We start from the raw sequence: 19842 nt of genomic DNA on the forward strand, positions 1-19842 counted from the left end.
TGGGATGGGTAACCCCTGGCATCTGCCCAAGGCGGCGCCCCTAGCCAGTGCAGGGTCAGAGCAGGAGCAGGGGGCAGCAGTGGAGCCTGTGAGCCCCGAGGCAGCGCCGAGCACAGGGCGGGGAGTCTTGGTGGATGGCCTGGAGAAGCACGCAGACGTCTTCTGTCCCTGCTCGCGATTTCCATTTCCAACCCTGTGATGTCAGCTGGGGGATGCTGCTGATGGAAGTCCATATCAGTCCTCCTGAGTTCCTCCTGTCCTGTCATTGCATGAAGAGGTGACTGGCCAACCAGCCACTGCTCTGTGGCCCATCACCGGCCAACCTGAAGAAGCTGACATGGACGGATGAGGTGTTGCCCGTCGCAGTTTGGCTGCCCTTGCAGCTCTGTATACATCTGTCTGGGGGAGCCCCAAGTGAGCCCCATGCTCCCCCACAGAGCTGGGAAGACTTGCGTGCCAGCAGAGCCGCTCCCTGCCTCGCTGGTCTCCCAGCCCCTCGGACTTCTTACCTACCACATGTTGGGATACACACTGATCAGAGGGGCAGCCAGGCTAAGCTCAGTGCTGGCCTCTGTGATGCCTGTGGGAGACCTGACGAGCTGGACGTGGGCACTGGGCAGGTGCAGGGCTGACCAGAGGGGCCGCTGTGAATCTGGGGCCCAGCTGCCTGGCACAGAGCACCCCCGGGGGCTGCACTTCCCACCCTGCAGGGGAGACAGCCTACTAAGGACATGTGTGTGTCCCTGCCTGTTCCCTCCAGTCTTACCTACTGCGTGTTGGGATGTGCAGGTGCACAGACTCAAGGGTGAAGCAGTAGCTGGCACGTCCCAGGTGTGGTGGTTGGACCCTGTTGTCCGTCAGGCTCTACTCCTCCAAGTGCTGTCCCAGTGCCCCTTCTCTCTATGCCCCCGGCAAGGTCGGAAAAGCAAGAGAAGGCCAAAGAAGCCTTCCCAGTTTGCCTTTCAATAGTAAGTCTGGCTGGCTGCTGCTCTCCCCCAGGGAAGTGATCTCCTTCCTCAGCCACCGCACTGCCGGGCTGCTGTGCAGCATATGCCGACAGAGGGTCCGGGGGGCTGTCTGCCTCACCAGGGTGATCCCAGCCCAGGAGGCAGGGGCTTTTGGTAGGCATTCCCTGGCTACCTGGAGGGGCTCCTGGGGAAACTGCCAAAGAGAGGCCTGCACTGGGCTTCTGTTGTTGTAGGGCTGTCACGGAGAGGGGGCGGGCAGCCTGGGCTCTGGCATCTTCATGCCACAGCCCCCCCCCCACACACCACTGGTCCGCCCCTCTGGTTCCCTTTCCCTGAAAGTTGCCATCAGAGAAGTGGGGGAGTGACCCCACCTTTTCTCAGCCCTGGCCCACCCCTCTGCATCCCTCCGTGTCCTGCCCCTTAGGTGCCCCCTCCTTGCAGAGAAATACTTCCCTTATGCCAGGGGGAAAATGGGAATTGCGTTGGTGCCCCTGAGGCGTTTCTTGGCCCAGGAGGTACTCTCTCTGGAGCCCCCTGCTGGGGTCTGGGGTGGTCTTTGCTAACTTCTTCCCTGGAAGAGAACCGCGCACACACCTGGCAACCTGGAGATGGGTCTGTGGTCGCCAGGACAGCGAATCCCACTGCGGCAGGCGGGGCTGGCTGCTCCCTCACCTTGCTGTCTGCATCTGACAGCTGACTCTGTCTCCTGCCTCCCGTGCCCTGGCGGGTGGGGGCTGTGGGGGCCAGTGCCTCAAAAAGGCTTGTCTTGTAGGTGGGCTGTTTTCACCTCTGACCTTCAGGGCTTCCCAGAGCTCTGGGTTCCACCCCTGACTGCTCCCTGGATGCTTTGCTGGCCTTCGCCACGACGCGCGCCACTGCGCCCTCTAGCTGTCCTTGCTGGTGCCGTGGCGGCCGCCTGTTTCACCTTCAGGTGCACACGGCAGCCTGGGCGATGGCTCCGGGGGTGAGGAGAGCCTCGGGCCCTCCCTGATGGTGCATGGTTACAGCAATCCAAGCGACGTCCTCAGGGTGCGGTGTGCACACTGGGATGAGTCTGTTGGCACACCAGAGGGTGCTTTCCAGATACTGACGGAGAGCTGTTTGCGTCGGGGTGGCGTCCTTCATGGCTCTGGTACAGCCACACTCTTGCTGACCCTGGATGGGGCAGCTCTCCTAGGTGCCGAGCTCTGACAGCTGGCCAGTGCGTCCAGTCTGGTGGCATGTGAGGGCTTACGGTGAGCTAGAAATGGATGAGCAGGGTACTTTGAAATGCTGTCCCAGACCAGTGCCTGAGACAGGCGGCCTCCCCAGGACACGGTGCGGCGGGGCCAGTGAGATGTGTCCCTGCTGGGTTCACGGCCACCGTGGTGGACTGGCAAACAAGGGGTCAGAGCCTGCCCCTGTTATTTGGGCTTGAAGCTGTGTTTTTGGAGGTGACACTAGATGGGGCAGCTTGTCCCCCGGAGTACCTTAGAGCAGCTGCCTGGACCCTGAGGGCTGCGGGCAGCAGCGGGAGAAGACCACGGGCACACACAGGGCAGGGCGTGCTGCCCTCCACAGGGCCTCTCCCTGCCGCCCCAGCCACAGTGGCTCCTCAGGACTGTCCCCGCTAACTGCTTGTGGCCTGAGGGTCTGGGCTGTGTTGACACTTGTCGGTTACTGTGACTTCTTTTTTTTTTTTCCCCCCCTTCAATTGCATCAAACCCTTAACCCGTGGTGGTAAGTGAGCGATCTGCATGCTTTTGGAGTCTGTTTAATCTCCGCTTCAGTCTATACGATGCACAGTTCATGATGTTAACACTTTCCCAAGTTTACTTCATTCACTTTCACAACTAATTTGGATTTCAGTTTGCTGTTTAATCCTCATTTACTTTGATTTTTATACCCTTTGCTGTAGCTCTGTTCTTTCTTCTCTTTCGACTGACCTGTTGAGGCTCGTTTGTTGTCTGGCCTGTGTGGGAGACCATGCTACGCACAGGGCCTGGGCATGGGGGGCCGTCCTCTGTGTGCTCGGTCAGCAGCCCCGCTGGGCGTGGGAGCAGGTGGATGGAGGTGGCACCCAGGAGTCAGGCCCCGTGAGCGCCACACGCTGCACTCGCTGGCACATGCTGTGCTGGAGGAGGCAGCGGCAGCTGCGCGCAGTCCTTGAAGGGCCATGCTGGGGGTTGGATGGCAGGGCAGGGCACCCTCCCCCTGGAACAGACTGTGGTGTGGGCTGTGTGCAGTGGCCGTCGTGGCCCCCCACCCCTGCTTTTCTCTAGTTGGGAGTAGGCGGTGACATTCTTGATCCGACTGTCTTGTGTCAGGACTTGGTCTGTCCGGGTGCACAGCCAAAGCACTGGTAGTCTGTTTGCTCCTGTGTCTGTGTTACTGCCCACAGGGCTGAGCTCTCGGCACAGGGCTGGGCTGGCTTGGTGGGCATCTGAGCAGTACCTGTCCCTCGTGTGGGCCGGGCTGGGCCGTGTCCGAGTCCCAGTGTGTTGTGTGCCTGTCTCAGTCGCGCTGTTGTTTAGACTCCCGTGGACACTGGTGTTGCTAGCCTGTTGTTTTGGCTGATGAGTCATTGGTTTGTGATAACTTCTTTTTTTGTTTTCTTTTCCTTTTTTTTTTTTCTTTTGAAACCCCTCTTCGCTCCGGTCACTGTGTGTGCTGGCCGTGGCTTTGCCTCTCCGTTGCCTTGAAGGAACAGGTGGAGCAATGTCTCCTCGGCCAGACATTCCTCCTGACATGTGCTCTGCAGACGCCTACACTCAGACTGACTCCATAACTGCTTCATGTGCACCCAGCCCCCTTGTGGAATCCTGCTGAGTTTTTCTAGAAACCCCCGTAAAATCAAACTTGGGATTTGTGCAGTCCCGAGTGCTAAAAGCAGACTAAGAAGCATTACTTTGTCCCTCCCCTTTGTCAGTCGTTAAAAAAACAAACACAACACCTTGTGTAACTCTGCTTCAAAGGCCATGTTGCCTCTCATTGAAACAGGAAAGAAACATGTGGAAATTGGGATCATAAAGTACCAATGTCAGAGGTTTCCTGAGCTCTCATCATCCATGCTGTTTGATTCAGAAAAAAAAAAAAAAAAAAAACCACCAGCACGCCCAGCCTCTGGGTTAGGGTCCTGGTTTCGGCCAGAGCGCTTACATGACCCGAGTCCTGCTCAGAGGGACGTCGCTGCTCGGCTCTCTTGGTGTGGCTGGCACACTGCGCCCCAGGCACGCAGATGCTTGCTGCTGGCCCAGCCCAGCCCAGCCCAGCCCAGCCCAGCCCAGCAGGGTTGACCCAGAATTAAGGTGGGACTGTGGCAGCTTCCTGTAGGACAGTGTCCTCTGGGGGCGTGGGGATGTGGCTCTCCTATATCCCGAGCCACCTGGTCCAGCGTGGGGGGCCCTTGGCCACGAGAAAACACACAGCAGGATTTTACAACCGAGATGTCAGTGTCCTCCCATCCGAGAGTGAACCACTGGAACTTGGGGACAGGCAGAGGGGGACGCTCTCGCAGCCTCTGTCCACTACAGTTGCAGTTCTTCATGAAAGCATTCCAAGTGTTAACCAAAGCCATTGAACCCACACACCTGCCATTGAGACTCAAGTCGAGGGAGAGCAGCTCCATGAGTGTTTGCACCTCAGACGGAATGGCCTTCTGCTGCTCTGACAGCCATGGCTGCCACTTGCAGTGCGCTCGGCCCCTCGTCTCTGGGCAGAATCTTAACAGCTGTCTCCTTTCTTCCCTCACCTGGCGCATGCTCAACCCGGACATGTACAGATGACGAACCAGCTGGACCCATGTAAGTGCTGCACCAGTCGCCAGCGCTGCAGCTGCTAGGGGGATTGGGGCATGTTCACGTCAGCCAGGTGGGGGCACCGAGGAGGAGTGAGCGGGGACGGGACTGCCCCGGGGTGCCTGCTGTGGGTCTGCGTGGAGGTGGGGTTGTGTCCTGGCCACCCATGTGCAGGGCCATGCAGATGGCCGACAGCCCTGGGGCTGGGCGCTCCTCATGGCCTGGGTGCTGACGTGCAGCATGGGGGAGACAAGCTGACGCAATGGGGGCGTCAGGCTTTGCAAGGATGAAGTGATGCTTGCAGCAATCCCTGGGACCCAGGGGAGACCAGGGGGAGGGGAGTGATGTGCGCGCACACGTGTTTGTGTGTGTGCGCACGCATGCGCATGCTGCCATGCCAGGGGAGGGCAGGAAGTGCGAGGTCGAGTTTCCATGTGTTCGGTTCACTCAGCTCATGCCTGTGTCCTCCACAGGAAAACCAACTCGACGAACAACCACAAAGATAAAAATCTGCGCCAGAGAAACACAAATTAAGTACCTGCTTCTCATGTAAGTATGGTTGCCTGCAGGAGCTTGAAGATGGTGCAGGTGCATGCCCCGCTGAGCTGCAGACCCTCTGGTGGTGCTGCTGCTGGGTACTCCCTCCACTTCCCGGGCAGCCGGCCCCATGTGCCCAGCCGTGCTGCTGCCCAGTCACGTCAAGGCTGCGCCCGTGCGTTCCAAGGGGGTACACCTTGCTGTTGTGGTGTTAGCTTCCTCGTATTTGCTCTGTGGGGTGGGCAGACGTGCAGAGCCAACGTCAGGCTGCCAGGTCCCTGAGCTGCAGCAGTTGAGCGTCACAACGTGTGTGCTTGTCCCTGGGGACAGTGAAGGTGGTCTCTCAACGTCCCTCTCTCTCTGCAGTCTTTAGGTTCCTGAAGCTGGGGGCAACGTGACCTGCTAAATCTCCCGCTTGGGCCACCCTGGTCCTCCCCCTTCAAGTGAGCAGCACCACGATGACTGTCTAAAGCATGCCTTACGTAGCCTCTCCTGTAAGGGGGACCTAGCCAGGTACATGTTACACAGTGCTTCAGTGTAGGAGGTGTACGCTATTTTGGGCTTGATGTGCTGTGAATGTTGCTTTTTTTTTTCTTCCTTTGTTCAAACACTGAGACAGAAGTGAAAATTGACCTTCTGGGGTCAGACCGTGCATGCGCCATTTTTCACTTAATGCAGCTGTTAAATTGGCAGAGCTCTAAAGCGCACTGCTGCCATCTAGTGGCCATTTTTTGTAAAGGACAGCAAAACCTACAGATATATACAGTATATAAATATATAGATCTATATATTTATATTTTGGGGGGTGGGGTGGGAGAAATCCAAAATCAAGTAAATGCTTGTTTCCTTTTTAAGCTGCTGATACTCATCCTTTATTGTATGTTCCCATGAGGAAATTGTGCAGTGGTGGCACATACAGAGGAGAATCCAAACTGCCTATCATGCTAAGGGCTTACCCTACGACTCCACCAAGGGGCTGGAGCAGTCCGGGGGACTAAGGAAGTATGCCTATGGTTGTTTTCTGAAGTGATTTTTTTGTTTGTTTGTTTAAACATGTAAATTCTCAAATCCTTTTTGCACTGATGTGTTAGACCTTACTGTACATTCAATCAAAGCAAACTTTTATAATTTACCTTTTGTTTCCAATGACCTGGAAATGTGTTCGCATGGTGATACTCTATGCAACTCTATTTAGACTTTTCGGTTTGACACTGTATTTTCACACTGACGTAATGACTGATGGTAGATTTCATGGCTGGACTGACTAGGCCCTCCTGCGGTACGTACCTTCTAGATGCATGTGTTTGTGTAACTGTTGAAGTGCAATGATGTACAAAAAAAATGTGGATTCACCAGTTTTTAAAAATAAAACATTGATAAAAGGTGTTTGACATAATATTCCTTATTCCAGTTTCTTTAATTTCTGAAAGAAGCGTATACCAGTACTCGGCTATTCCGTAGGTGACACACGCACGGGGGCGTTACTTGCTCGGCCCCAGCAGCTTCCTCAGCTCCTTTTCCACGTCTTCCACAAACGCCGGGAAGTGCTGGTCCAGGAGGCATTGGCGCAGGAAGGGTCCCAGCTCCTGCGCAGCCCACGGAGTCTGGTGGTAGGCCAGGGGCAGCTCCTCTGCGGCCAGGATGGCCTGTGGGGGAAGAGGGGAGCAGGTGAGGGCTCTGCACACAGCTCTCACACCCGCCGACTGCACGCAGCAGGGGGCTGGCACAGGGCTCCCCCATCACTGTGCATCCTGCCAGCTGCAGCTCGTGGGCACAGGATGAGAAGATGGGACCCAGCACACAGGGTCGGTCTGTCCGAGGGGCGGGAGGGTGGGTGGGCAGGCTGTGTGATCTGCTGCAGTCAGGACAATCTGTCCTCTTTCCAGTGCAGTGCCACCTGGGCACTTGGCACCCGGGACCTCACTGCCTTCCAGCTGTGCCTCTTCCACACGCTGTGGACTGAGCGCAGAGAGCACTCAGCTCCAGGTGGTGGGGCCTCACCCAGAGGTGATGCTGGGTGGCACCTAACCAGAGGACGTGTGGGTGGCTGACACACACACGGGGCTGTGGGGAACAGGGGGTTCTTGGCTCCCAGTGCAAGTGTGTGCTGTTCCCGACAGGCCCCACTGCTCGCTGCTCCCCACTCCCCCCCCCCCCCCCCCCCCCCCCCCCACACTCGGTCTTGTTAGTGTCCGTTTCTCAGCTCTGGCCGTTCTGAGTCTGTGGTTTCACTCACCTCCCCCACCCCTTTCCCCGGCTTGCCCTGTCATGACCAGTAACACGGGGAGCCTGTTCCCCAGTCACCTGCTTGCCTGCAGCTCCCCAGCCTCAGGAAGTGTCAGGTCAGCAGCGGCTGCGGGATGCGCCAGCCCCAGCTCTGCCTGCCCCGAGCATCATGTCCTCTGACTGTCGTGCGGCTGGCACAGGGAGAGGGGCGGGGCTGCTGTGTTCTTTCTCTAATGGATTCACTTTGTGGATCCAGATCCACTCAGGACTGTGCCCGAAGGTACAGACAAGAACACGCAAGCGCCCTGGGCCTCTCCTCTGTGGAGGCAGCTGCTGCCAGGAGCATCCTTCCGAACCTGGCATGTGGCTTGGTGACGAGCAGCCCCGCGGGCTGCCGCGTGGCTTCCCTGGGAAGCAGTGCTGAGGCAGCGTGAGTGCCTCTGGCAACTGCCAGGCGTGGCTGGCGGTGGCAAACCCTGTGACACAGCACTTAAGACTGTGGCGGCTTTCTGTGTGCGCTGGTGTAGTGGGGTCACAGGCGGTCAGCTCTGCCACCAGGGGGGACAGGTGCTCACATCTGGAGACTGAGTGCTCCTAAGGAGCAAGCCCAGGGGTTCTGCCCGGGCCTGCACTCCTCCAGGCTGGGCCAGTCAGGCCCTCGCACGCCGCCATGCCCTCGCTGCTCTGTGCCTCTGTGTCCTTGGCGGCTTGGGCTCTCCCTGGCGTCGTGCACATGCAGGCATCAGGAAGACGGCCCTGGATCTGGGCCTCAGCTTCTGAGTTCCCCACCCCAGGCAAAGGACATGGATGGGCCACAGACAGTAGAGGTTCACCTAGCAAGACTGGCAGAGCACAGCTGGAGGGAAGGCTGCAGGGCCCATCTGCTTGGATGGGAGACAACAAGGATGCATGGTTTTTAAGATGCCCTCGAGAGGCAGGGTGGCAGGCCTTCCATATGGCCATAGCTGCAGTGGCTGGGCTGAGGCCAGGCGCTCCGGCAGTGCTGCCCGTGGAGCAGCCTTCCTGCAGCGAGCATTCACAGGAGGGGAAGCAGAGCAGGCAGGGCTCCGTCACAGCTGGGCCCTGGTGCCTGCCTGAACCCTGGGTCTGACCCCAGGCCCATCTGGCTGTCAGAATGGTTCCAGACCACCTCCTTCCTGAAGGGCATCTGGTGGCTTCCCTCCCTTCTGGGAAGTGTGCCGGGGAAGCTCTCCTGCCCTGGTTGCTAGGGAAGCTGGCACCCGGGCCAGCACTGATCTGTATGCACTGTCTCCCATGGGGGGCCGTCAGGTCCCTGGTGCACAACCAGGGCGTGAAGAGTGACAGGAACACCTGGGAGCTGGAAGAGGGAACATGGGCCTCAGGGCTACCTGAGTGAGCTGAGGCACGGAGGTCCTTGGTCCTGGCCCACTCGGGCCCTCCATCCCACACGCCTGCCGCCCCGGGTTCTGCCGGACCTGGAGGAAGACAGCAGAGTCAGGAGACAGGACTGCTGCCCACCCCAACCCCATTGCCACAGGGTGGGCAGACAGGTGCGTTCCTGTGGAGAGGAGGCAGCTGTCGGCAGGAGGCTAGCTGCTGGGGTCCTGGGCGTTAGTGCCCCTGGCCCGGGCCAGCTCCCAGCCTGCAGGCTCCACTGTGGGGCAGTCTGCACTCTGCCTCTGTCGCTAGAGAGGGTCCCTTAAGGAATGAGGTTCTAGCCATTCGGAAGGAGCTGGTTCTGTGCAATTGCCTGCCATCTTCACTCAGCCCATCTGGGCTCCTGTACCCCCGACAGTGGGCGAGGCCTGGGATGGAGAGCCCTGCCCCGAGGAGGGCTGCCCGGGGACGGGTGTGAGGGTGGTAGGCAGCTAGGCAGGTAGCACAGGAGGGCTGTGCCAGCCTCTGCATCTGCACTGTGGGATCCTTGGGAAAGATGAGGCCTGCAGACTCACAGGGCCCGCTGCCCCCTCTAGGCAGACAAGGGCACAACAGCGAGGGGCTGGAGCGGGCCAGGAACCCCAATGTTAACGTGAGGCTTGGAGGGGCCTTCAGACCTCCAGCCCATGTTGCCCAGAATTGCACCACAGCATAGCTGCCATGTGGGCCCAGCCTCAGCTCTGGGCATGGTGAGCACTGCACACGGGAGCCACACCTCTGCCCCTGCCCTTCTACCCCTGCTGGGGGTGGGCTGGTGGGCAGGAAGTGAGGTTGCCTTGGAAGCCCCTCAGCTGAGAAACACCTGCAGAGAAGTGAGAACAGAAGTATGAGCCAGGAAGAACTCAAAGTAAGGTGGGATGAAGTGTACCTGGAAAGGGAGTGGTGGGGACTGGGAAGTGACATGCCTGGGTACAGGAGCTCAGCGGGAGGCCCGAGTTCGCCCCAGCCCAGGAGCGACACCCCAACCTCGCGCTGAGGCCATTGGACCCGGCCAGAGGGCTGTGCCCACGGGGCTCCCGGGTGTGCCCCAATGGAAGCTGCCCTACATGAGGAAGACAATGGCACCCAGCACAGTCAGGGATGATGCCACCTGTGTCCTGCAGGGTGGGTGTGGGGCTGGGCATGCTCTGCTGTGCCCCAGCCTTGCCCTCCTGGCCCAAGGTCCCAGCCCCAGGGAAACAGGCCCATGAGTCCAACCTAGATCCACCTCAATGCCAGTGACCAAGGTCTTGGGCCATGCTGTGTGGCTGAGTCCACTCAGATGTCGGTGGAGACCAGGAAAGGCCGGGGAGGGGAGGGGTAAGGAGGTGACCCCATCACCCACAGCCCAAGTTCTTGGGCTTCTGCACCCACATGGGAGACCTAGGAGAGGCTCCTGGGCTTGGCTGTTGAAAAAGACAGGTTTTCTGTCACTTTTTAGGGTTTGCCAAGCTAGCTACCTAGGAACAGCCTTTGAATCCAGGGCTGAGGGAGCCTCTCCCTGCCCTCACAGGGTGGGGCCCTGGCTCTGCCACGTGTGCCAGGAATGCCCTGCCTTCCTCGTCTGAAGCACCCATGGCAGGCTGCCCAGGGCCCGGCACAGATGTGTGCAGTGTGTGGACCCGCAACTGGGCCTCGAGAGGCCTGTGGCCGGGGAGGAAGGAGTGCTCCCTGCCCAAAGCACCAAGTCTGTTTGGCAAACAGCACATCCCGCAGGAAGCTGCGTGGTGCCCGCTCACAGAGACAATGTGAACCCACGTTCACCTGGGTCAGATCCTCGGCGCTGGTGACGAAACTGGGTATGTGAGTGGTTTTGGTTAAGGGAGACACTGGGGCACAGGGAGCGGGGAACCAGTTTTGGGGAGTCACCTGCCCACAGCAGAACTAACAGAGCCCGGGTGGGGTGGGCGGAGGGGCTGCCAGCCCCGGGGCTGGGAGGGAGCCTGGAAACAGCCTTTCTCAGACGAGGACAGAGCCACACGCAGGCTGCTGCATGCCAGCTGCCACCCCCAGCATCCTGCCCATAGCCACACTCGGAGGCATCCTCACTTTCACAGAAAGCCGTGGGCATGCCCTGCCACCCAACCCTGACAGCGATGGCTACTGCCGGGCTGGCTAGCATGCTGAGGCTGAAGGCAGCTAGCTACAGCACTGACCCTGGCCATGCAGCTGTGCCTGCATCTGCACACAGCGCCTTGGGCTGTGTGTCTCTCCCCGTGGCAGGGCACGCACATGGCAGGCACAGGTGGTCTAGGATCTTAGTTTCCCTCACAGGCTGGCACATGCTGTCACTCTTGCAGTGGAAGACTGGCTTTGTTCCCCACCCTCACCCCCACCCCCAAGTGAGCCCACAGCCTGGCCGGGGGGCCGTGGGGGCCCCAGGACTGTGCCCGTGTTAGCTCTGGTGTCAGCTACCGGAGCTGATCCCACTGAGCTGCCCAGGTGCCGGCACAGTGAGAGGACAGTGTGTGCCCGGAGCTGTGAAAGCCCGTCGGCACTGCATGGGTCCTTGGGCCACACCTTGAGAGCCCCCTGCCTCATGCTTGGCCTCCATCTAGTGGCTCAGGGCTGACATGACATGACCAGAGTTGAGCTAGCATCCCGGTCACCTGCAGGCCTGGGGAAGACGCCCTCGGCATGCCCATGGCTACTTACTGCCTGCTGAGGCGGCCTGCACTCCAGGCCATCGTCGTCCTGGCTGTCCCCTGCCAGCAGCACAGGGCCGGGCAGGTCCACGGGCACATACTGGGCCAGGCTCTGTGTGCAGCTGCAGCAGTTGGCCAGCGCCTGCTCCCTGGACTCGCCGGCAAACTGCACCCGGAACATGCGGCTCTTGTTCTGTGGGGCAGATCAGAGTCAGGCCCGGGGCCAGCAGCCTCACCTGTGGTGCAGACACTGGTAAGGAAGGAAGGGTGCTACACTGGCGGCAGCGCCACCGAGACCCCGGGCCTGCTTTATGCCAGCACTCGCTCATCAGTACTGCCAAGGAAGGGCAGGCCTTTCGTGGTTCACAGTGGCCGAGCAAGGCATGTGGGACACACATTGCGACTGCTACGTGCCTGGTCCTCGTCAAGGCCACACAGATGCATCCTGCAAAGCCGGGGATCAGGTCAGAGAAGAGGGAGATGTGGGGGTGTCATGCGGTGGAGCAAGACGGCCCCGCCCCCACAGGCTGCATTCCTACTTCAGTGGACTTTCCATGGGGCCAAACGTGATGGGCACACATGTGACCCACGCACGCCCAGGTCCCCTCCACAGCCACAAGGTTTTCACGGGCAGGTTGTGCTGTGTGCACGGGGCCCCTTCCCTGTACCCCAGCACTGGCTATAGCAAACAATGAGTGGAGGGGGGAGTCTGAGCAGCATACACAGGGCCTCACTGCCCTGGGAGGGCAGCACTGTTTGGCAAGGTGGGGAAAGTGGTTAGAAAAAAAAAATGTAAGTTGCTGCTTTGAGATTATAAAATTAATTTCCTGGGCTCAGTATAATGGCCTAACGGCTAAATCTTTGCCTGGCATGCACTGGGATTCCATATGGGCTCTATCTGGTTTCCCAGCTGCTCTACTTTAGCTCCTTCCAGCTCCCTGCCTGTGCCTGGGAAAGCAGTCGAGGAGGACGGCCCAAAGCCTTGGGACCCTGCACCCACGTGGGAGACCCGGAAGAGGCTCCTGGCTTCAGATTGGCTCAGCTCCGGCCATTGCGGCCGCTTGGGGAGTGAACCAACGGATGGAAGATCTTTCTGTCTCTCCTCCTCTCTGTATATCTGCCTTTCAAAAAAAATTTTTTTAGTTTCTTTAAAAAAAAAATCAACAGAAATTACCTTATCTTGTTTAAAAGGAGACTGAACTTAAACATAAGAAGTAGCTAGAACTTGAAGGAATGCCATTCTTGAGGGGAGGTCACACGTACACCGCTGGTGCCCTGTCGCCGTGGCACGGCAGACTCGTACAGGACCATCGCTCTCACCGCTCCCTGCGCACATGGCACAGTGGCTGGGGCACCATGCGTGGGGGCCAGGCACAGGGACCCGGCCATTTTGAGTGTGGGACATGAACACCCATGGGCGGAGCACCTCGGTCCCCCAGGTGCCAAGGACCATGCCAGCTGACCCCTTGCAGGAGATCTACCCGTGTCACAGCGCCTGGGTTTAAATCGAGCTCTATTCTGGATCCCAGCTTCTGCTACCCCATAGGGGAGGCAGCACTTTTTGCCACATGTGTGGGAGAACTGGCTGAGGGCCCAACTCCGGCCTCCACCTGACCCTGGCCCTGGCCAGCCTCTTGCAGTGGAGGAGGGGGCGGATGGTGAACCAGAGGCCGAGGGACACATCTGTGTGTGTCTCCACTTTCCCAATAAAGATGACTCGGTACTATGTTCCTGGTGGGGAATCATACAACAGATACATAGGACAACCAGGCCCCCACTGTCACAGATGGTCCCTGCCACAGTCTTCGTGCCTGCATCCCACCCCGCAGGGACCGGCCGGCTGCCCTGGGATTCCCTCATAGGCCACGGAACGGGCGTACGAGGCAGACCCTCCCAGGATGACTGGCAGTGAGGGGCGTGCTTTGCACAAGGGACCGCAGATGGGCTCCAACCTGCGCCCAGGTACCTGCCGGCTGTGGCACCCTCTCCGAAAGGCAGCCGGGTGCACACTGCAGTCATTACTTCACCCTTCATGGGTGGAAGCTGCAGTTAGACCCAAGAGAAGCCAAAGCCTGCACAGCAGGGTGGGACCTGACTCACGCTCCGCCCACGGAGTGGGGTGCATGGGACTGCCATGTACCCGGTGTGTTCTCAGCCGCCTAGGACCGGGTGTCCCCCTCCCCCAGACACGATGCCCGTGCTGGCAGCAGGGCCGGGGATGCTGCAGGTGGGGACACCTCAGGCGTAGCAGCAATTACCCGGGCGTCCTGGTTTCTGCTCAGCCAGCTTCACACAGCAAGACTGGGAGCAAGTGCCCCAGCTCCAGGTTTAACCCAGCTGCAGAGCAAACAATTTTCAGTTTTTAATGTTCAAGAGGAAAATAAAAAGCTGCAGAAGACAAACCCAGGGCAGCCCTGGGAATCGCAGGTATGCCAGCCGGGGGGGGGGGGTCCCTGCAGCTCAGTCAGCTCCTTCAGCCTCCACCACCCGCCCAGGCTGTCTCCCCACAGCCCTGGGTCTGTGTGTGGCTCAGGATGCAAACTCTGCTGGACACGCGTGTCTTCCCCACGTGTCCTCCGGGGAGGGCGCCTCTCCCAGCCCCACCCCTCCAGGTACAGAAGGGCAGGTAGCAGCGCGTGTAAGCTTGCCTTTACCGTGGTTCCAAAGAGCAGACAGTCCACACGTCTCACAATCTTCAACCAGCTCTGGCCGCCAATGAGTGAGAACCCTTCCTGAAACAAAACCACAGGGCCAGGTCAGCGGCCGCAGGGAGGGACCCAGCCGTGGCCATTGCAGGTGACTGCACGTGGGGCGGGGGCGGGAGCAGGCACCTGTGACACCCACCTGCTCAACTGAGGAACCAACAGAACGCACAGTGACCAGTCCTCCTGTCCACTGTAAAACGCACCTCCGCCTTGGAGATTTGCCAAAACCTAACTGCTATTCCTGCAGGAGGAGGGCCTGGCCATCCTGACCCATTCCCTTCCCCGGCCGTCCACGGTGGCCATGTGGACATGTGGCTCTGCCTGAGACCCACACTCAAACTGCGTCTGCAGACTGCTCCTCATCCTCTCTTTCCATCTCAAACAGCAACAAAGGCACGGGTTGGGGGTGATCAAGTCTCAAAGCAGGTGGGTAAGCCAGTGGAGGGGACACCGGAGGCGGCAGCAGTTCAGGGCCAGGAGCCCGCCCAGCCCAGGCGGTCCACGGAGGCATTGTCTGGCACACAGGGACTGGAGCCCTGGCTCTGCAGCCACAGATGCAGAAATCCCTCTGCCCCGGATGCCCCTGTCACTCGGTCCTCACAGAACCCCCCTTCCCAAACCGGAGTGCGCCTGTAGTGGCCGCCCACCCAGAAACCAAAATCCAGGCGAAGCAGTGTGGCTTCACTCTCCAATGCCTTCATTTATTAAAAAAACAAAAATCCAGTGATGCTGATTCTAAGATTCTTATCATTGATAAATTTTCTCTGCCTTTTTGTTCTAACAGAAAAGGATTCATAATTTATGAACCCCCCAGGATTTGCACCCTTAGTGCTGGTGATCAATGTAATAGAAATTGATTAATACCGGCCACTGCAGGTCCCACTGGCGCGCTCCCCTGCGGGTGCAGTGCAGTACAAACACGCAGACGCTGATTCCTCCCCGCAGCCAGCAGCCCGCAGGTGGTCACTTACTTCACAGACCACTCGGATGCAGGCCTGTGTCCTGGAACCGCCTTCGTCCCACAAGCTCGGAAACAGGTGTCCACAGAGGGCAGCTAAGCCACACAATACTGCACAGCTGGCAAGAGCAGCCAGTGGGCGAAGCTTCCACTGCTGGAATCCTGGCTGCTCCATTTCTGATCTATCCACCCAGTTAACAGCCCGGGAAAGGCAGCAGAAGCTAGCCCAACAGCCTGGGCCTCTGTCACCCACCGTGGGAGAGCCAGGGGAAGTCCTGGCCCGGCCCTGGCCACTCAGAGGGAACCAGCAGATGGAAGCCTCTCTCCCTCTATCTCTCGGCAACTCTGCCTTTCGAATTAATAAATACGTATATTTTTAATAATCAATGCTCCAACCGTGCCAGGGAAAAGAGACTTGAATCACAAACATAATGAAATTTTACAGAATGACTCAAAAGTTGGTGGATTGTTTTTAAATATTTATTCATTCCTATTGAAAAGGTAGATCAGATCCATAGAGAGGAGGAGACATGGGAAGATCTTCCATCTGTTGGTTCACTCCCCAACTGGCCACAACTGGAGCTGAGCTGATCCAAAGCCAGGAGCCAGGAGTCTCTTCCGAGTCTCCCATACGGGTACAGGGTCTCAAGGCTTTGGTCCATCCTCTATATTGCTTTCCCAGGCCACAAGCAGAGAGCTGGAAGGGAAGTGGAGCAGCTGGAATATGAACTGGTACCCACATGGGGAGGATCCAGCTGCTGAGCACCACACCAGGCCCAAGGTGGTGAAATATTAAATATTTCATTTAACCTAATATGTCAAAAAACAGTTCAACACATGAACCATGTGAAGTATCATTAATGGGACTGAGCCATAACAATGATGCGTATATTCTGTGCTCATGCCACATCTCAACTTCGTGGGCTTCTCAGCAGTTACTGACAACATGATGCATTTAAATCTACTAGCATTCTATGCCACTTCCACTTTCAAGCCAACACCAACCCCAGTGCTGGGCTCCCTGACATGTGATGCAGTCGGGGACCCCCTGAAGGTGGCTCAGGAGCATCCAGCGGCCAGCCCTGCACACTGCCCCACAGACTGCGCAGCTCAGGGGCTGCTCTCTATCGCTATACCTGCATTGGTCATGGGGGCCCTGGGCCTGCAGCACCCCCAGCCTCCTGGCCTCCCCAGTTCTCCCGCCTGACTGTCCTGCATGGCAGCCCCAGGAATGCTCCCTTTGACCTGTGCCAGCCTGGCCTCTGTACCTACTCCTCACCCGTCCCAAGTGGCCAGAGTGAATGCCTGAAACACATCTTCAAGCTCCCCTGCCTTGCCAGCCAGCATCCACTGTGTCAACCCTCCGTGCCCTGGCACAGGCTCCACTGGAGAGCCATGCCAGCCGCCTGGCACTCAGCACTGCTCCTGAGTGCCCCGAGGGTGCTGAAGCCCAGCTTTCTTTCCAGTAGCCCACAAGGCAGAGGTGGGGGTGCCCCCAGACTGTGCCCTGGTTGCACTCTGTGCTCAGGACACAGGGGTGCTCAAGTAGCTACTAATCCTTGTTGGGCAGATGAGGGGCATCCCCAGGAAGAGCCAGGACCAGGTTATAGAAAGTACTGTCAAAATTCAACATTGCCACAAGGTTCAGCAAACACTGCCAGGGGACCCTAGCAGCCCCTGCCCCCCATCTCCAGCAGTGGCTGTGCCATGGCAGGCTGCCTTGTGAGGCGCCCACACACTGCTCCCCTCTGCGTGGTGCCCCAGTCATCACTCTACACTCCCCGATGGCAAACTGCACGCGTGAACGTTCCCTTCACGCCCGCCACTTCCCTCTTGTAGCTTTTACCTGTGTCGGTGACTGCTTTATCTGATAATATACTTGAAAGGCAGACTTACACAGAGGGAGGAACTGAGGGAGAGAGAGACAGACAGACAGACAGATCTACCCAATGGTTCATTCCCCAGGTGGCCACTGTGCTAGGGCTGGGCTGGGTGGAAGCCAAGAGCCAGGAGCTCCAACCAGGTCCCCCCCCATGGGTGGCAGCTGCCATGGACTCGTGCCACCACATGCTGCTGCCCAGCTGCCTCACACACAGAGTAGCCGGAGCTCCAACCTGATATACGTGACCCAAGCAGTGGTTTAACCATCTGTGCCACAGTGCCAGCCCCAGCGGAAGCTGTGTCTTCACTGGACCGGAAGCCTCATGCAGGTCAGGGGCTGAGTCGGTTTTGCTCATTTACTAAATGGGCAGGTTCTTCAGTATGTGTTGCTGAGCGAACGAAAGAAGGGAGCCCCTGTTACAACAGCAGACTGCCTCACACCAGTAGCACCTCTTTGAAGCAGGGCAGCTCGCCAGTGCCTTTCCTGTCCCCCACCCTCACCTGCCATGTACGCACCTGCTCAGGCTCCCATAACGTCCCAGGAGCTGGCGAAGAAGACAGTGTTCTAAACGCCTGTGCCACCCACTTTCCTGGCTATCCCCGGCCAGCTGTCCCAGCTCAGCGCGTGGCCCCAGGCACCTCACAGCTTCATGCAGGGTGCTAGCTGAGGTCTGAGGGCTTGCTTCCTCCTTCACAGTTCCTCCCATGGTACAGAAAGTTGGAGGACAGGGACCGGCAGTGCTGGCATCCCAAGGGGGCACCGGTTCAAATCCTGGCTGCACCACTTCTGCTCCAACTCCCTGCTGATATCCTGGGAGAGTGGCTCAAGTCCTTGGGCACCTGTGCCCAGCACCCTTACTTCACTCCACCCTGTCTTGGTCCAGTTTCCCCAAGGGACCACGGGGCCGCTGCATCACGCTGGTCATTTACACAGCCTGATTTCATGTCTGGATGCTGGTCATTGTGTGTTCCTAATGTTCCGGACACCTGACCCACAGCTGCAGAGCGGATGAGCCGCAAGGGAGCCATCAGGGCACGGGGCAAAGGCTGCAGAGAGGAGGTACGCACGGCCCCAATGGTGGGAGCCCACGCCTGCCACCCACTGCACCCCAGGCTGCACCGCCCCAGACACCACTGCCTTCATCTGCACTGGATTGGGAAGGCTCCAGCCAGGACGTACTCGCCTTCACTTGGGGTCAGTCGAGCCCTGTGGTGTCCGAGCCGTGTGCAGCCAGCAAGGGCTCATGCCAGCAGCAAGCTGTCCGCCAGGAATAAGGTGAATAGAGACGAAGGAGTCACATGACTCAGATGAGGCTCGCCGAGCCTCCCAACCGTGGACCACGTTAGAGATCACAGCACACTGTTCCAGAAGCTTCTGTCAGGGTGCTACCATGCACCAAGCTGTGCCAGGTCCCAGGCCTGCCGGTGGATGATGGGGATTTCCCACCTGTGCCTGTCCCCCAGGATCTGAGAGCCCCCTGCCACCAGGAGCCCCGGAAGAGGCCCAGGAAAGCCAGCCTGGGAGCGGCCTCTTTCATGACGTTTGCTTTGAAATCACTTTAACAGCTGTCATATTTGGAACTGTGTAAAGTGGAATTTCTTCTCTTTCTCTAATCCTTGCTTGACCTGACAAATACTGTCCACCTGCTACAAACAACAACAAAAACCTGGCAGAAACTCATGGTTTTAATTCTCTTTTCCCCAAACTTCCAGAAGTTCCCTGTCTCTTCTGACAGCAGGAGATGGCTCACATGGGACATTGCTACCTGACCCGAGGGAGCTGGGCTGCCGGAGTGCCCATCCGGATTCATCTCGGCCATGGGGGCACAGCGAAGGGGAACCCAAAGGACCCAACCCTTTGATCCTGGAGAGATGAGGATAAACAGAGAGTCACTGAGGCATTGGGCCACAGGGCGGGAGCTGGAGCACCTGCTCAGGGCCCTGGGAGCCCTGGAGAAGCGGCCCATGGGTGGCCGCGGCTGACATCACTCAGCACTTGAGGAGCACTCAGTGGCAGCATGGGCCGGCCGGGTCCAGGGCAAAGCAGAGGGAAACTCAATGACACAGAGTGCATTCGGTGGGACACGTGGGGCTTGTGGGACACATGGCGCTCAGCGGGAGACGTGCCTTGCAGGTGTCAGCAGATCAGGCACGGGCACTGTGGACTCATGTCTGAGGAACTGAGTAGCTCACTCCAGGGATGGATGCTGGCGTGGAGGCCCAGTGCGTCCAGTCACACACTGCCTGCATTGAATGGCCAGCTCCAGCTACCACATACTCTGGGAGGCCTCAGAGCGCCTGCCCCCTAAGGGACATCCGATCCTGGCTCCTGGCTCTTGGCCTTACCGCAGCCCATGCTGGCCATTGTGGGCACTGGCCCTCAGAGCATGAGGCCGCTGGGACACTCATTGTCTGCCTCTCAGATTTTTAAGAATAAGCTTCATAAAGGCAAACATTAGAAGTAACCACTATGTTAAAAAAAAATCCAACAGTTAAAACAAATACATTTGTCTATTTGAAAATTAAGAGACAGCATGCACTCACCTCAATGGCTCACTCCCCAAATGCTAGCAGGAGCCTGTGCTGGACCTGGCCCAGACCAGCAGCTGACAACTCCACCCAGCTCTCCCACACAAGCCAGGGAGTGGGGCGGAGTAGGGTGAGCGAAGGGGTTGGCAGGCAACCAGCCGCTCGAGCCACCACCGCTGTCGCCGGGATCTGTGTTGGCAGGAAGTGGCTCAGGAGAAG

General features: G+C 58.4%; 2 protein-coding genes across 6 annotated transcripts in view; one reads left to right on the forward strand and one right to left on the reverse strand.

Annotated features, from left to right (window-relative positions):
• The window catches only part of NPTN (neuroplastin), a 55485-nt gene extending 48808 nt beyond the window's left edge, over nt 1-6677 (forward strand). For 2 of the 5 annotated variants that reach the window (XM_040969941.1, XM_040969944.1), the window contains 3 exons: nt 4729-4750; nt 5218-5297; nt 5648-6677. In XM_040969941.1, coding sequence (XP_040825875.1) covers nt 4729-4750; nt 5218-5278 — 83 coding nt within the window. In that variant the 3' untranslated portion in view covers nt 5279-5297; nt 5648-6677. The remainder of the gene's footprint in view (nt 1-4728; nt 4751-5217; nt 5298-5647) is intronic. The other 3 variants (XM_040969942.1, XM_040969945.1, XM_040969943.1) reach the window with 2 other exon arrangements.
• Nucleotides 6678-6762: 85 nt separating this feature from the next.
• Nucleotides 6763-19842, reverse strand: part of REC114 (REC114 meiotic recombination protein) — an 82179-nt gene continuing 69099 nt past the window's right edge. Inside the window, exons 3-5 of the mRNA XM_040968481.1 lie at nt 14199-14282; nt 11561-11743; nt 6763-6927 (exon numbers count right to left, since the gene is read on the reverse strand). Of these exons, the coding sequence (XP_040824415.1) occupies nt 6763-6927; nt 11561-11743; nt 14199-14282 (432 nt within the window). The remainder of the gene's footprint in view (nt 6928-11560; nt 11744-14198; nt 14283-19842) is intronic.

Source organism: Ochotona curzoniae, unplaced genomic scaffold (assembly GCF_017591425.1).
Source record: "Ochotona curzoniae isolate NIBS_2020 unplaced genomic scaffold, NIBS_Ocur_1.0 scaffold_4701, whole genome shotgun sequence".
In the NCBI taxonomy this organism is placed as follows: Eukaryota; Metazoa; Chordata; class Mammalia; order Lagomorpha; family Ochotonidae; genus Ochotona; species Ochotona curzoniae.